This window comes from Pleurodeles waltl, chromosome 3_1, assembly GCF_031143425.1.
Source record: "Pleurodeles waltl isolate 20211129_DDA chromosome 3_1, aPleWal1.hap1.20221129, whole genome shotgun sequence".
Taxonomy (NCBI): domain Eukaryota; kingdom Metazoa; phylum Chordata; class Amphibia; order Caudata; family Salamandridae; genus Pleurodeles; species Pleurodeles waltl.
In genome coordinates this window covers 1,743,738,456-1,743,754,299 of record NC_090440.1, presented here as the reverse complement: position 1 = coordinate 1,743,754,299, position 15,844 = coordinate 1,743,738,456, and the positions used below count along the sequence as shown (strand labels likewise).

The following is a 15,844-nucleotide window of genomic DNA, read 5'->3' as shown; positions in this document are numbered from 1 at the left end:
TGTTTGAGCCCCCCACCCCCATAAAAGCCTTAACAACAGGAACCCTGCAAAGGGAAGTGTGTTCTTTGTTTTTTAGATAAGCGGTAATAGCCGACAAATGAGGCCTGATGCAAGTGTATGCCAGGCCTGACTTCTGCGAGTGAAGCCGATAATAGACAATATTCTGGACTGGTGCTGGAAGAGTGTCAATTTGTCTAGGGAGACAATAGTGTATTAACCTTTTCCACTTAGCAGGCTCTGGTTGTGGGCCTCTGGGCTTCCTTTAGGGCAACCATACATTGTGAAAGGAGTTTAAGATTCCAAAACCCTAGGACTTCAGGAGCTAAATTGTAAGTCTGATCTGTCTGGGGTTGGGATGTCTGGGTGTGTGACTCAGTCCTGTGAGAGGATATCTGGCAGATTAAGAATCTTCTCATGAGGCTCTAGAGACAGTTCTAGAAGACTGGTAAACCAGGGCTGCCTGGCCCAGATTGGGGCTAGTCAGAAGATGGCAAGGGATGTCTGCAGAAGCCTGTGAAACAACAATTGAAGATGTGGGATTGGCAGAAAAGCTTAGGCGAATATTCCTGACCAATTCATCTATAGTTCATTGTCAATGGACTGTGGGAACCCGGAGGTGAAGTTGGGCATTTTGTGTTTTCTTTGGTGACAAACAGGTCTATCTCGGGGACTCCTGAATGTTGAAAATACGGTATGAGGACTTGGGGTTGAATTTTCCACGTGGACTTGTTTCAGCATTCTGCTGAGCAGGTCTGCTAAATTGTTTTCCGTCCTGGCATGTGCTCCACCATTAGGTGGACTTTGTGATGTACTGCCCATCGCCAAATGTCCCCATCTAGAGCATAAAACTGCATTGAGTGTGTGCCGCCCTGTTTCTATGAGTAAAACATGGCAGTTGTGTAGTCTGTCTGAACTAATGTCACGCTGTGTTGAATGTGACAAAGGAAAGCCTTGAGTACGGACACAGATTTGCCCTATATCCTCCCACTGACCCTCCACTTGTGACCATTGTGCTGCTAGGCACTCCTGCAACAGACTTGTGTGATTCTGAATGTGGGACTATAGCAATGCAAGAGATCACCATGTCTGAGAGAAGCATGATCTTTCTGACTTACCTGATCTGGCTGAAAAAGAGGAAGCAATGCTTGGAGGCTTGTACTCTTGCCAGGGTGGGGTATGCTTTCCCTTGGTGGGAGCCAAGTACAGCCCCAAGGAAGGGGGGTTGTATTTGCAGGGGTTGGAGATGGGACGTCCTAGCGTTAATGGTAAGCCTAGGCTATGTTGTTGGGTGTTGAATTAACTCCTCATTTTCATCCTAGTGAGCCCTGTCATATAGAGAAGAGCAAGCCACTGAATTAGCAATACCAGGCAGGTTGGATGGCAACACGTTTGCCTGCTGCATCAATCTTTTTACTCTTGCGGTCAGCAGGGGGTGCATCTCTTGTATCCTCAGAATTAGCATGCTTCTGTGCTATGTCTACCACCAGGAAGTCAGGGTGGCAGTTGACCCCTGACGTAAGGTGGGTCGAAAGGGGATACCTTGTATTTCCTATTAACTCTAGGCAAGATTACCCTTACCTTTAATGGTTACTCAAAGATATTGGTAGCAGGCCTCAGCATCCCCCCTAAGCATAGGCAAATACTGCATAGCCCTATGGGTGGAGGAGAGAGAGTCTTCATGAGGAACTCATCCTCCTCAGGCTGCGTGTGGATCCTCACCTTGTGAAAAGTGGCTGACCATTGCAAAATCTGATGATATGTGGTGGTGTCGGCTGGAGTTTGAAGGAGTAGATATCCGGGTCAGTATCAGCAGGGGGCTCCACCTCATAATCCTCCCAAGGGTCATTGTGAGATGTGTGTCATATGAAGAGTCATATGGGGACCCAGGACTATTCACCACCTGCCCCCTTAGAAGAAAACCCTTAGGTGAATGTGGCAAAGGGTCCACAAGCAGTAGTAGTGAGGATGGTCTAATAGGGAGTGGAGCAGGAGGCAAAGGTTGAGGAGGAGGAAGTGGAGGAGGCAACAGAGGTGACTGAGAGACTATTTAGGCGGCGGCTCTAAAGGTAGATTTAAGACTTCTTCAGAAGTCAGTTACCGCTTCGGAGGAACAGGGTCCTTTGCTTTGGCTGAAGAATGGCTAAGATCCACCCAGAGGCATGCTGGATGTGTATTTGTTGCTGTCTGGCATCAATATCCTCTTGGAGGTGCTGGAGGATTGGCTCCATCAACTGTATGTAATGCCGGATTTAGGGCACAAACAGAAGTTGTGATTATTTTGATAATTTGCTTATAATCACCGAGTGGCTAAATGTGCTCCTGGGAAGCAGCAGAGGAGCCGGCAATGGATGTTGATATTTTTCAGATGCAAAGGTTTTCAGTGACGTCCTAGTGCAAAGCTGGATTTCAGCTTGGAATGTCTGACTCCTATGTGAGCCTCAATGGCGTCTTCGAGACTGGAGCTGAAGCAGCATAGTGGACGGGCGCTTTAAGTTGGACTTCAATGCAGAGTATTGGATAGGCAATGGGTCTGACACCTCTGTTTGGTGCTGTCCATGAACTTGTAGCATTGACAGACCGGCGGTCTTATGACTGGCCTGTGAGGTCGAGGCTCTAGCTTCCTCAGAGTGAGAGTGATGTTGCGAGGCAGTCAGTTGGAGGTTAGTACTCACTGCAATAAACCTTGACACTGTACAGGTGGTGGCTCTTCAATGTCAGTGTTGGAGCTGGACACTCCTCTGATGACCGCTCCTCTACTTTGGCACCAAAAGCCTGTGCTGTCGGTGTTCCTCGGTGTTTTGGTCTCTGAAGAGGTTAGGGGTGCCATCCTCTTGGCGGTATGTCATTGCTGCTGAGGTGATATAACAGGCTTAGCGATTCTTAGTGTATTCTTATTCCGAAAGGTGAGGAATGAGGAGTCCTCCTGGTGGTCGGGGAAAACAGCAGTTACAGACTTAGTGAAGGCCTGTCCTCTGATATTTGGCACAACACTTCGGGCAGAAATGAAACAAAGTCCTTTCCATCATGGAGACACTGTCGTGCATTGAGGAGGTGAGGGGAGGCCTGGAGAGCCCTGGACCCGAACAAGACATCAAAATTGTCTGACCACAGAGCCGAGAACCTAAGGATACACAACGGGTCACACCAACGAGTAAGCACATCTGTAGCCTAAGAGGAGGAAGGCACAATAATGACAGAAGCTGATGCTTCTCTAGGGTTCTGTTTTTCCTTTCTCTGGTCCAGTCTGATGACTTTTGTCTATGAAGCTGGGAGATATAACACACAGTACGTCTGGGGGTTTGTGACAGTTTTCTACCTTCCAAATGAAGCTGACTTCACAAAAGTAAGGGTATAGTGCTGGAAAACAATCACAATGAAAATAAGACGAAATTTAAATGCTTTCCACCATTAAAAGTGTAGAGTGAAGTACAAAAAAAAAAAATGCAGATTCTTACAGGATAAAAAAAATAACAGGTTAGAAAATATCCAAGGCGTTTCAGGATCTCACTGATGAGCGAGGAAAGATAAATTACTCTGTGAAGCAGCTGCAGGTACAGGGCCTCACTGAATATGGAAACCACTGGACTTCTTTATGGGCAGTTTAATTAACTTACCCTTCCAATGCAAGCTTATAAGGCTACTCCACCTCCTCCATTTAGGCATGATAGGCAGCAGGCTCTCTTCCTTGGTGCTGCAAGATGATGAGATCATCTCTGATTTAATGAAATACTGTAGAGTATTAATATTCTGAAAATGCCTAGACAGGCTTTTTGTGAATGTTTGCTGCATTTCATTATGCAAGATTCTTCATCTTTATACTGTATATCAGTCTTTTGGGTCTCTGCACGTAGCACGTAATTATTCCCAGGTACCCTCTGTAGGTGGGAATTCTTCAAACATTTTAGGCCATCAATGAAAATACTATCTTACAAAGCAGAAGAGCGTACGGTGGATCTATGCAACAGTTACAACAATGGTACAGAGAAGTGCTTAAATTGTTCCATTACAAACAAGTGAATTGAGATGTTAAGGTGGGCATACCACAGGCATAATGTGTATAATTACACCATCGATACCATCAGGGCCACTCTTATCCGTTTTTCTTACTGAACTCTCAACAGGTTTTCAGTGTTACTCTACAATTATAGCTAAGGGGGTTTCACCTTTTGCTCCTGGGAAAACAATGGCCAGCATGCACCAGATCCCATCTAACTAGCCAGTGAAGCCTAAGATGTCTCAGGCTGGATTTATCCTTTCTTGGATGGGTGGTTATTCACAATATTTCATGTACTACTCACTTCATGAAGATAGGCCTATCGAAATCTCATTTGTTAATGCAGAGCGATGATCCGTGTGATACATCAAGAAATGCTAGTGGTGGGGAGATTGTTTTTTGGGGCAAGGGGGTATTTGTGTAGTGAACCGGAGAGACGGTGAAAAGCAGAACTTGTTAAACATTATGAAACTGGCTACTGGTTTATAATTTGAGTAAGCCATAGAGATCCAACATGACCTATGATGTGCAGTGGTGTCTTTTCCTAGATGCTGGGACATGCTGGGTATCTGGCAAGAAGGGCAGTTCATGTTTAAAACATATTTAGATGCCAAAATGAAGCAGGGGAGAAAGTATGGGTGACAAAGGACTATTTTAAATAAAGTCATGAAGGGAAGGAGTCAAAAATAAACTTGGAATTGGAAGAAACATAAACTTGGAGTTGGAAGAAACAAGAGGGGCTTTTATGGAAACTGGACGAGAAACTGGAGTGAAAGCAAGGGAATAAGAGGAAAATACCACAGATAAGAGGAGTTAGGCAACAGGTAGACCCAGCAACAAGCAAGGAAACCCACCTGTATGGCATCCAAGTCCAAGGAAAGTGCTATTGCCAAGACAGAAAACAAAACCATTCATAAACATTTTACTACAACTTGACGCCTTGTACAGAAATACATACATGCTCTGAAGATCCAAAGAGGAACAGCATTCTTGTGCAAATAAATGGCTGTCTTTCCAAATGGCAGGGACAGCAATTATAAAGACAGAGCTGCAAAGAGCTGGATAAATTCCTTGTAAGAAAAAACACTGTTCTTCATGATTATACAAACATCACAAAAGGCCTGCTACAGACTTTAATCAACTGTATGTAATGCCAGATATATGGCACAAACAGAAGTGCTGGTTATTTTGATCATTTGCTTATAATCACTTAGAGTCTGCAATGATCTGGCCGCATTAAGATAACTAGAGGGCTTTGTGGGGGAGGTCATTATTCCTGCATGGTCAATGCACTTGTGATTGATTATTTGGTATTTGATTTTCTACATCTACACACTACTGTGGGTCATAATATTGTTGGCATACAGTCAATTATGCCTCGATTCTTACTTGTGGGAGCTCAGCCATCAGATAATAAAAGCCCCTGTTCTCTTCTCCAAGAAGTGCATCCGCTGGGAGACGAACATCCTCAAAGAACAACTCTGCTGTGTCCTGGAAACAAACAGATCAAGACTATAAATTAAAAGAACGAATAGTAAACAGGTCTCAGAATACAAAGCCTGATTATGGTGTGGGTATTCTTTTGAAATACCAGAGCACACATTCCAGTTTTTAATTCTGTCACCTTGCACACAATGAGGCAGCAAGGGACCAGAGGTAGAACCCAAACCAACTTTTTAAGTCTTGCTTGTAGACAACTTTAACTGTTACCACACACCACTAAAGATATGGATACATACAGATACAGAAACAGGCTTTTGGATAGAACCCCTTCGGCCACTGACCACTGTCCAACTGGCTTTAGGCATTGGCTTTAGAGGCTGCCACCAGCCCAAACCATTTCAAGGATGCAAACAACCTAAAAAGTCGTTCTCCCACAAATTAGCATTATTTTTCTTTTATTTTTATCTGTCTCATGAGGAGACAGGCCTAATGCTTCAGTTCAGCTCTGACCAGGACACTGCCACACACCTTGGTAAGAGGTCCTGCCCTCCTGGGCATCCCAAGTAGGCCCGATCTAATCCAAGCAGCTTTGATTCCTGGACATCTGACCTCATGCTGCCTTCTGGCCTGGAAGCAAAGCTTGACTTTTAGACGATTAGGGAAGCCGACAGTCCAAAACCTAACTTAGTTAGACATGGTCCACCCTTAGAGTCTAGGACAATTGCCTTGACTTTCTAAACTAGTTCCAATCTAAATGGTTTCAACTCCCAGAATACAGAGACTATGCCAAACTTTGGCCTGGTATTTATCCCCCATCCCCCCACCCAAACACAGTGAATCCCAGCAAATAGGTTTGGTCTGATATAAACTGATCCTTGATATGCAGAACAAAGCCAACACATTTTTGTTGGGAAACCTTCCTCAACAAAATTACTACAAAAGTGGTTCCCAACCTTTTGATTTCTGTGGACCCCCACTTTATCATTACTGGAACCCTGGGACCCCCACTGAATCATTATTAAAATCGGGGACCCACCACCGAGTCAATACTTAAAGCTGGGGACCTAATCTGTTAATATTATTTAATTTTCTAAGCAGTCGCGGACCCCTGGAGGAGGCTTTGCGGACCCCCAGGGGTCTCCCGATCACAGGTTGGGAACCACTGGATTGCAACATTAACATGATGTGTCAGTTCGCTTACATCTTATCCAATTTACAAGCATCCCTAATCTCACTCAGCCAATACCACCTCACACCCCCAGGAGATCAGCCTTGTGAACTATGCAAATGAAGAATCAGTACTCTTGGCTGAACTAAATCCTCTCTTATTTATCTATAAAGAAGATTTTCACGCCTTGCTTCGGAGCTTTGACCCTACTTCTCCTCGTATACATCAATAACAAAGTACCTGGAACGGACTGCAACTCTCCTCATTTTGAATCAGGGCGTAAAATGGCAATCCTGACGGGCTCTGAACTTAAACTTGATCTGATAGAAAGGTCGTCTGCAGTAACTTTGTTAAGATTTAAGTAGAACCATATCAACTCCTCATGCGACACATGCAAAATTAACATTGAGCTGTATTCTACAAAACTGTCAATCAGAAGTTAAACATGGAGTAGAAATTGTTGATGTGACTGACAAGCTTGATTTACTTGTGCTTAAAGATACCGGGTTCAGTGATCCATTTCACAATATTATGAATCTAGTCATTCTCAATGACTTTTCTATTATGCACTGCGAGCGCAGTGATCTAAAACAAAAAAAATTATCTAGACAAATATCTTCTAAGGAGATTTCAATTTGCTTTGCAGGAAACCCAAGGTTTCTACAGTACTGTTTGGTTCACCATCGTTTCCTTGGTAACAACCATGTCTAACCCTGCATTAGGCTAACCCATATCAAAAGGGGGTACATTAGATATTATAATTTTATCAAAAATCTTGATATTAACAACCATGTTGCCAATCTATGCATAAACCCTCTTCTACCAGCCACTGCAATGACTTGACCGTCTCAACATTTACATTTAAAACATGTACAGCTGAGATTCTTGAAGACATAGCTCCCCCTCAAAATGGTGAAAACAAGCATTGGCAAACCCAACAGGTCGCACCAACAATAGCGCTATTGGCTCCGACAATGCCTTTTTAGCCATGTTGTACAGCAGCATGGCTGCTGTGCAGCTTGGCTGAAAGTAAATTAGCAAAAAAGAACTATGATGTGGGCATGGCATTTTTTTTATAGCTGGCTGGGTGAGAGGATGGGTGGCAGACAACATGGAGGGATGGCGGGCATGTGGGGGGCAACACGGACAAGGGAGGCTGGGGGAAACAAAAGTACTATGATGTAGCCACCACTGGCAACGTGGTGGGAAGCAAGAGGGGAACGGGGGTGGTGGGAGGAAACTGGGGGAGGGAGGGTGAGTTGGGGTGACAAACAGAGGGGAGGAGGACTGGGAGCAGGCCGACTATAACAGGTTGATGGCAGAGTGTGAGTGAGATGCTTGGGGCTAGCAGATGAATAGCTGAGGGTTGGCTGGGGAGGAATACTGAGTGGAGACCGCTTAAAAACACACATTTGTAGAGTGATTAAAGACAGAGAAAAATGTTGTGCCTAACAAAATGAGTACTGAAAGAACACAAGTAAGTAAATCGTCCATGCTCCAGGGGAGGCACTAACACATGAAGAGGAAGGCAGCCTACGACAGAAGACCACTAAGAAGCAGAGGCAGCCTCTAAGCCCAGTGTCTGACTTAGACAAAAGGTCTTGAAGAGGCAGCGCATGAGCTGGCTATGTGAGAATTAAAAAGATCCACACCCTCTAGTCTACACCATCATTCTCTAAACATCTCTTGGAAGAAAGAACACTCTTAAGGATAGCTAGAAAAGAAACTGTGGGTGCAAGTGTGGCTCTCTTCTTCCTGGTGGAATGAACTATACACATTATTGCCACAGTTTTATCCATCTTGCCAAGTTCTCTTTGTGACCACTGTGCCTAAAGACTATGGCCCGCATTACGAGTTTGGCGAGTACCGCCATGTCTGCAGTGGCGGTCGCACCGTCGCCAGGGTAGCGGTGCAGACCGCCACATTATGACCATGGTGGTCTTCCCAACGGAACACAGCCAATTTATAGCCAGTACCGCCAGTGCGGAGGGGCCGCAGCGGATGGCGTATTACAAGGTTGCACACCGCCAGTATTTTTGGCATGGTCACACCGCCACCAAAACCCTGGTGGAACCGAATGCTACACAAGGAGACACTCAACTTCAGGAACACAGACACGTTCGGAGCCGCCATAGAACCAGAACTTGAAGTCTTTCCACTGCTCCTGGTCACCCTGCGTGTCCGGAACTGGCGACAACTAGGACAACAACAACCGTAAGTACACCCACCTAGCACACACTGGAGGGAAAGGTATTAGAACACACACAACACACACATAATGGACGGTTAGCGACTGCCACACACACGCCCATACCCACACACACATGCACACACAAAACACACATACATCACACACACACACATACATACTACCCCGCACACACAGATCATCGCCACAGGTTAAAACACCCATACACAACACTACAGAGTCACACAACATCACAATCTCAACTACACAAATGCGTTGCCAACCCATAGCACTGCACACCTACACATGACAACACATACTGACAACACGCAAAAACAACTCGCAACCAATCGCATACACATACAACGTACGAAATGTGACACCACGCCCACTCAACTTACAATGCAAGTGACATGGCCATCACCACACACACAAAACCACACTGGCACACAACACCACCACAACACATCACACCATGTACAATGCACAACTTAGCTACACACATGCACGGAACTACACAATCGTATCACAGACACAAAACACACCAATAGCAGCAGGACCAAAGGCAGGGCCCCACACACACACACACAGCCCAGGCACAACATTTAGCACAACCAACATACACAACTCACACACAGACAAATCAAAGCCCACAAACACAAAACATCCAAGTCAAAGGAAAGCCAGGACAAGCATGTTACCATCGATACCAACACCAGGTTGGACCAGATGTATTCAACCATGAAAGGTCATAAAAACTATATACAAATATGAGGCCGTTGGCCAGTTCATAGTTCATGGTGCCCATGGCAAATGACACCACAAATTGCCCCAATTTGACTCCTGACTTCAAAATGACCTCCACAGTGTTGGGACAACAAGGGGGCAGGCAGGCACCTCAGGGGTGAGCGGGTGGGTGTGGAGGTGGGGATTTGGGCTTGGGAGGTGGTACCTCAGGTTTGGGGGGGGGGGGGGGGGGAAATCAGACTTTCCAACAGGGAGAGGGGCTTGAGTAACACCAGGGGTGGAAGGGGATGACTTGGAGGTGGAAGGGCTGGGCATGGTGAGGGACACAGGGTGCTTTAGGGAATCACAGGGTGGGAGAGGGGGAGGGAACCGGGAAAATTCATAAAGGACAAGTTTCTTAGGGACACAAGGGTGGTCATGGGAAAAGGGCTTAGGAGTGGAGGGAAAGGGAGTGGTGGTAAGATGTGTCTTTGTGGGTGTTGTGGGTGCAGGTGCATGCGTGGAATGCTTGTGTGTGCTGGATGTCTATTGGGTGGGTGAGTGCGGGTGTTTAGCTGTTGGGAGGAGAGTGAGTTTGTGCTGGGAGATGCTATGCTGGATGGGTGGGTGACTGTTGGGGTGGTGTCCGCAGGTACGGTACATGTGCTGCATGTGGGGGTGTCAGTGGTTGTGGTGTGTGTGGATGTGGTGGCTGGGGTGGATGTCTGTGGGTCTGTTAATGTGCTGACTGTGGGTATGATGGGACGTGTGGCTGGATCAGAAAGTGTTGGTGTTGTGCCAGCAGGTGTGAGTGGTGTAGTATCTGTGAAGGGGGGAGTGGTGGGGGGAGTCTGTGCAGGGAGTGGATGTTCTTGTGACTGCAGGTGGGTGTTGTCTGTTTATGCCGGTGGTGGGTCCTGTGGTGCGTGTGTTTGTCAGTGGCAATAGTGTCTGTTGAGGTGGATGCAGGGCTGTGTGAATGTGTGCTTTGTATGGGTGTGGAAAGAGGGCTTTGGGATTGGGAACCGGTGGGTGGACGGGAGACAAAGGGTGACTGGCTGCCGGCAGTGAGGTGGCCAGAGCCTGTAAGGATCTCTGCAGGCCAGCCAGGACACCACGAATGCCTTCCAGGAATGCACTGCTCTGCTGGACTTGAGCTGCCAGTCCCTTGATGATAATTCATGATGGTTGACTGACCCACAGAGATTGACCTCAAGAGGTCAATGGACTCCTCACTTAGGGCAGGAGGGCTGACTGGGGCAGGGTCAGAGGTGCCTGCAGCGAAGGAGATGCCCACTCTCCTGGGTTGACCGTGGGGAGCAACATGAAGGGCAGTGCTAAAAAGGTGGTGGCAGACAATGATGTTGCTCGGGTGGTCCCAAATGGGTCCGCCACCGCAAAGGAGTGTCCATAAGAGGAGGAATCACAAGATGATGTTGTCGATCCGGTGACCCCCATGGCACTCCCTCACCCTATGTCCACTGGGTTCCTCGGCTTCGCTGGTATCAGCCTCCTGGGTCTCGTGGGCTGCTGCTTCCCAACTCGCCTGTGCGGCTTCTCCAACGCCTGATGATGCTGATATGCACACAAAGAAAGAGAAAGAAAGGGAAGGAGAGACAGAGAGAGATGGGGTGGATACGGGTCAATACATACCTCCCATAGACACATATGAACATTTACATCTCCGACACAGCATGGCAAGCCATACCATAACTAGTGCACTGCAAGTCTGATAATACCGATTGGCCAAGGCAAGCTGCAGTGGGAACTGAACATCAGATGTGCACACAATTTGGCATATTGACATGATGAAGCCAGTGACTATGCATAGCAGCACGAGAATTGCCAGGGCTATGTCATACCTGACATGAAAACACCTTCCTGGTGACTTACCGCATGTAGTACCATCCCACTGCTGTAAGGTCAAGTCAACACAATGATAGCTCTAAATACTACACTTGATGTTCAATCTGGCCTCATGAAATCTCTGTAACCAGTATCCTATGGGTGTTTCCCTACACATGCCCTACACTCTTAAGTTAACATATGTTTGCCTCGTCAACTATCAGGGCAATACTCCTGTCCCAATGAGGCCCTTCATGTGGTGGAACTGTGATCCCAGCCCCACTATCAGTCCACCGGCAGCTACAGTACGATATCTATACTGTCTCGATTATTCCAGGAGATTACCACAGATGGGATCACATTTACACCTCAGATACACTGATACAGTTGGTTGGAACTGGTCAGACACAATGATTAGGTTGTTCAAACCTACACAACCACTGGCAATGTGAACTCTACATCCACTGACAGCACAGTATTGTCACATATCTACAAATTTTACCATTCCAGGGTGACTGATACCCAATATTGAAATGTATGTACCAATGACCACAATCACAGCTTCCCACTAGTAAGCCACCCAATCAAGACCTAACATGTGTGAGGTAACAATCAGTACTTACTCCCTTGTCGCTGCTGTGCCGCCCTCTAGCGCCCATCCACCTCAGAGTATTCCACCGCCAAAATGCGGGCCAATAGGGGGGTGGGTCAGGGTCCAACGGGCACCCCTCCCTCACTGGGAGGACATCCCCATCTGGGCTTCCGCGGTCTTCCGGGCCCAGCATCTCAGGTCCTCCTACCGCTTCCAACGATGGGTGCTGCACCGGCTATGCCAAATCCCCTTGTTACGATGGGCACTAACCTGGATGGGTGACACAGACAGAAGGAAAAAGCAATCACATCAGCCACACCACATTCCCACCCAAATCCATTGGCACACATGCTTTAACTCCATGCTCCTAGCATGCATGTACCCCGTGGCCGGTATACCTACGCCATTCACCTTGTCACACACCCCTTTCACACACGACAATGGCATGGGGCTCACCTGCTCCTCTGGTGCCCCATACAGGGGTGGGACCCCTTCAACCAGCTTCTCCAGCTCTTCTTGGTTGAATGCCAGAGCCCTATTACCTGCAGGACGTGGCATGATGGCTCCAAGAGATAGAAGACAGCAGCTCAGGCTGTGGAGGTCTTGCTAGCAGGAGTGTCAGGAGTCAAGGGAGCTAGGCTGCAGAAAATGGCGGTCACGGCCGCCACGTACATGACCGTCACTGCCGGCGGTGATCATCATTGGCCTCAGTCCCCCATAACCAGCAATATAAGCCAATGAAAAGTTGCATGGCGGCTGTGACCGCCTACGGCCATGATGGCAAAATCTGGCGGACTTGCATCACTTCCATCTGTATCTGTCCTGTGATGCAGGACAGGTGGCTGCCATTTTATGAACAATCAATGGCTTGTCGCTGTTAAATATAAGTGCGTCATGGTCCTTATGTGTCCTGAATGCTGCGCGGGCCCATTTTGTGCGAACATGGTTAGGCTCATACATGTCACAGTCAAGGCACAGAGCTGACAAATGGGCAGATGTCACATTTAGTGCATGTCCACCTACTCGCTGCCTCGTAGGCTGTGTGACCCCCTATTGTTACTGACATTTCTACATACATGGTCTGTGCTGGACCCGTCTATGCACACAACATACATTACACATGTGTTGTGTGCCAGAAACTATAGTACAGGGCAAGCAACGGGCTTCGAGAATTATTGAAATGGCACTCCTGCTTACACTATTTAGTGTCCACTTTTCAGGCATGTCTGCAGTGTTAGGTGTGTGGCACAAGATTTTGTACATTAACGTGTGGAGTGCTTGACACATTGTAGTGTCTCTCCTCTCTATCCTAGATTCCATGTCATGAGGATAAGGAGGAATGCACCAGTGTACCGACTGAATCGGCTATCATGGACGTATCTGCCCAGTTGGAGCCCGATTTACCTCCTGGCATCCGCAATCCCTATGCCATCCCTCCCAAAGTACAAGTGTTGTCAGTACTACACTTCCTTGCCACAGGGTCCTTCTAGATTATGGTGGGCCTGGCTGCAGGGATGTCACAGCCCATGTTCAGCAGCACGTTGGAGGATGTACTGTGTGCTTTTCTGAAACACCTGGAAAGCTACATCAGGTTCCAACAACCTGCTGATTTGCCCACTGTGAAGGCAAACATCTATGAGCTAGGACACAACCCTCATGTGATAGGGGCTGTTGATGGCACCCATATTGCTTTGGTCCCTCCCAGTGTTAATGAAAAAGTGTATAAGAACAGGAAAAGCCATCACTCAACCAATGTTCAGGTGGTGTGTCTAGTGGACCAGTACATCTCCCAAGTGACAGCAAAGTTTTCTGGATCTGTGCATGACAACTACATTCTGAGGAACAGCAATGTCCCACACATGATGGTACAACTACAGAGACAGCGCTTTTGGCTCTTTGGTACGTATCAATATGGATGATAGTCTGTTGGTGCATGTGTCAACACAATCTTCCCTGTGCTTGTACCTGGATTGTAACAAGTCTTACCTTTATTAACACAGGTGACTCAGGCTATTCTAACTTTCTCTGGCTGTTAACACCAGTGAGGTACCCTGCCTCAGATGGGGAAACCTGTTTCAATGAGGCCCATGGCAGGTCGAGGCGTGTGCTAGGGAGAACTTTTAAGCTACTTAGGGTAAGATTCCGGTGTTTACACGTTTCTGGAGGTGCAGTCCTCTACAGTCCCCCAAAGGTGTGCCAGATCACAGTTGTTTGCTGCATGCTCCACAATCTGGCCCTGAGACATATGATACTGTTACTGGCAGATGAGATGGCCGCCTCACCAGTGGATGATTATGGTGACATACAAAGTGAAGAGGAGGCAGATGAGTATGGTGCAGCTGACTAAGACGGATCAATTAGTACTTCCAGTGACATACTGGTATGTTGTGTATTGTAGCAGGTGATATACTTGCACGTTGTTTAATGACAATTGCCCACTTGGCCAGGTACATCAGTGGAGGTGTACAATTTACCTATCCCAATATGTGGGTACTGGTAGACAACAGATTGCATGTCAGAATCAGTGTTAGTGGTCTAAACTCAGACATATGTTCTCAATGCAGGATGTTAGTTTAACATCTCCTATGAACAGTCCTGTAGTGTACAATGTGTGCTGTTATCTTATGTCCAGATGTGAATTCAGCTATGGACTGTGTAGTGTATCTTTCCCTCTCCTACCAGTTGCCTGAACCATTCGATTTTGGTTCACAGTTGGAAGTGTTGAGTTGAGGCCATTGTAGCTATCAGCTAGTGTGTATTACTCATGGGGATTATTGTGTTTGTTGTAGTAGAAGTGTTCTCTGTTGTGCTCGGTTTCCTTGGCAATCCAAAATGATGACAATAACAATAGTGCTTTGAGTGCCACCATGCCTAAATTCCTGATGTGTGTCCCTGTGTTGTTCTTTTTTCAGGTTGGATGAGTGGATATACTCTGGTGTGTGGCTGGACTACTGTATCCCTTACAAAAGTCTAATGTGACTTCTCTGATGTACTATGTCCCTTGCAGAGGATGCCTCCCTCTACTATTATTTGCACTGACTGTTGGTTGAGGGATATTGCCACACATTACATATTGGTGACCACACATTTGTACATGACACAATCAAGGCACAAATGCATTTGCTGTGATCTACAGTGTTTATTGTACATATTTTGTCAAACGGTTCTTGAGTGCGGTCATGGTGGATGAAATCATCAGAGTAGATGGCAAGCTGTAGGTAGTACAGGTCCAGTGTCCAAGGGCAATGGGAAAAAGGAGACATGACGTTTAACATTCAACTAGATGTGTCAGTGGCACACAAGGGAGGATGTTCAGGAGAGGTTCACTTCCTGGCAGTGGGTCTTGGCATCTGCTCCAGGCAGATGCCTGGATGGAATACCACGTTTGCGCGGGGGTCCTCAGCTACAGAGGGAGGGGTGTCAGTGCCTTGTCGCTCCCCTGGCAGGGCCTCCAGTCCACTGGCCGCCGCTGATGTAGATGGCTCAGATAAGAGGTTGCCAGTAGAATGGGCCTGCTGGTGGGTGGAGGTGGCACCCCAGCAATGGTGGCCATGGAGTGCCTGCCACTGCTGTATGGCCTCCTGGTGGTATTCCCTCTGCCGCCTTTGGTTTTTCCCGAAGATGGTGAGATTTGGCCCCTCTTATCTTGGGATTGCTGATATGCTCCGAGGATTAGTGAGAAGGACTCCTGGTAATTTGGCTCCCGTGGCTGCCCTGTCCTCTGGCCCACAGGTGCCCTCCCACACCCCCTGTGCCACTGGCACAGTGTGCCCACTCTCACTGTCACCAGGACCTTCACTGTCTTGAGTTTTGAGGGGTCAACTCCGGTCCCTGTACTGTGGAGCACACTATTGATTAAACAGTCCTTGTAACACAGGTTTGTGGACG

General features: G+C 47.2%; 1 protein-coding gene across 1 annotated transcript in view; it reads right to left on the bottom strand.

Annotated features, from left to right (window-relative positions):
- The window catches only part of ACADL (acyl-CoA dehydrogenase long chain), a 365,613-nt gene that overhangs the window by 185,215 nt on the left and 164,554 nt on the right, over window positions 1-15,844 (bottom strand). The window contains exon 7 of the mRNA XM_069225664.1: window positions 5,384-5,485. Within this exon, the coding sequence (XP_069081765.1) occupies window positions 5,384-5,485 (102 nt within the window). The remainder of the gene's footprint in view (window positions 1-5,383; window positions 5,486-15,844) is intronic.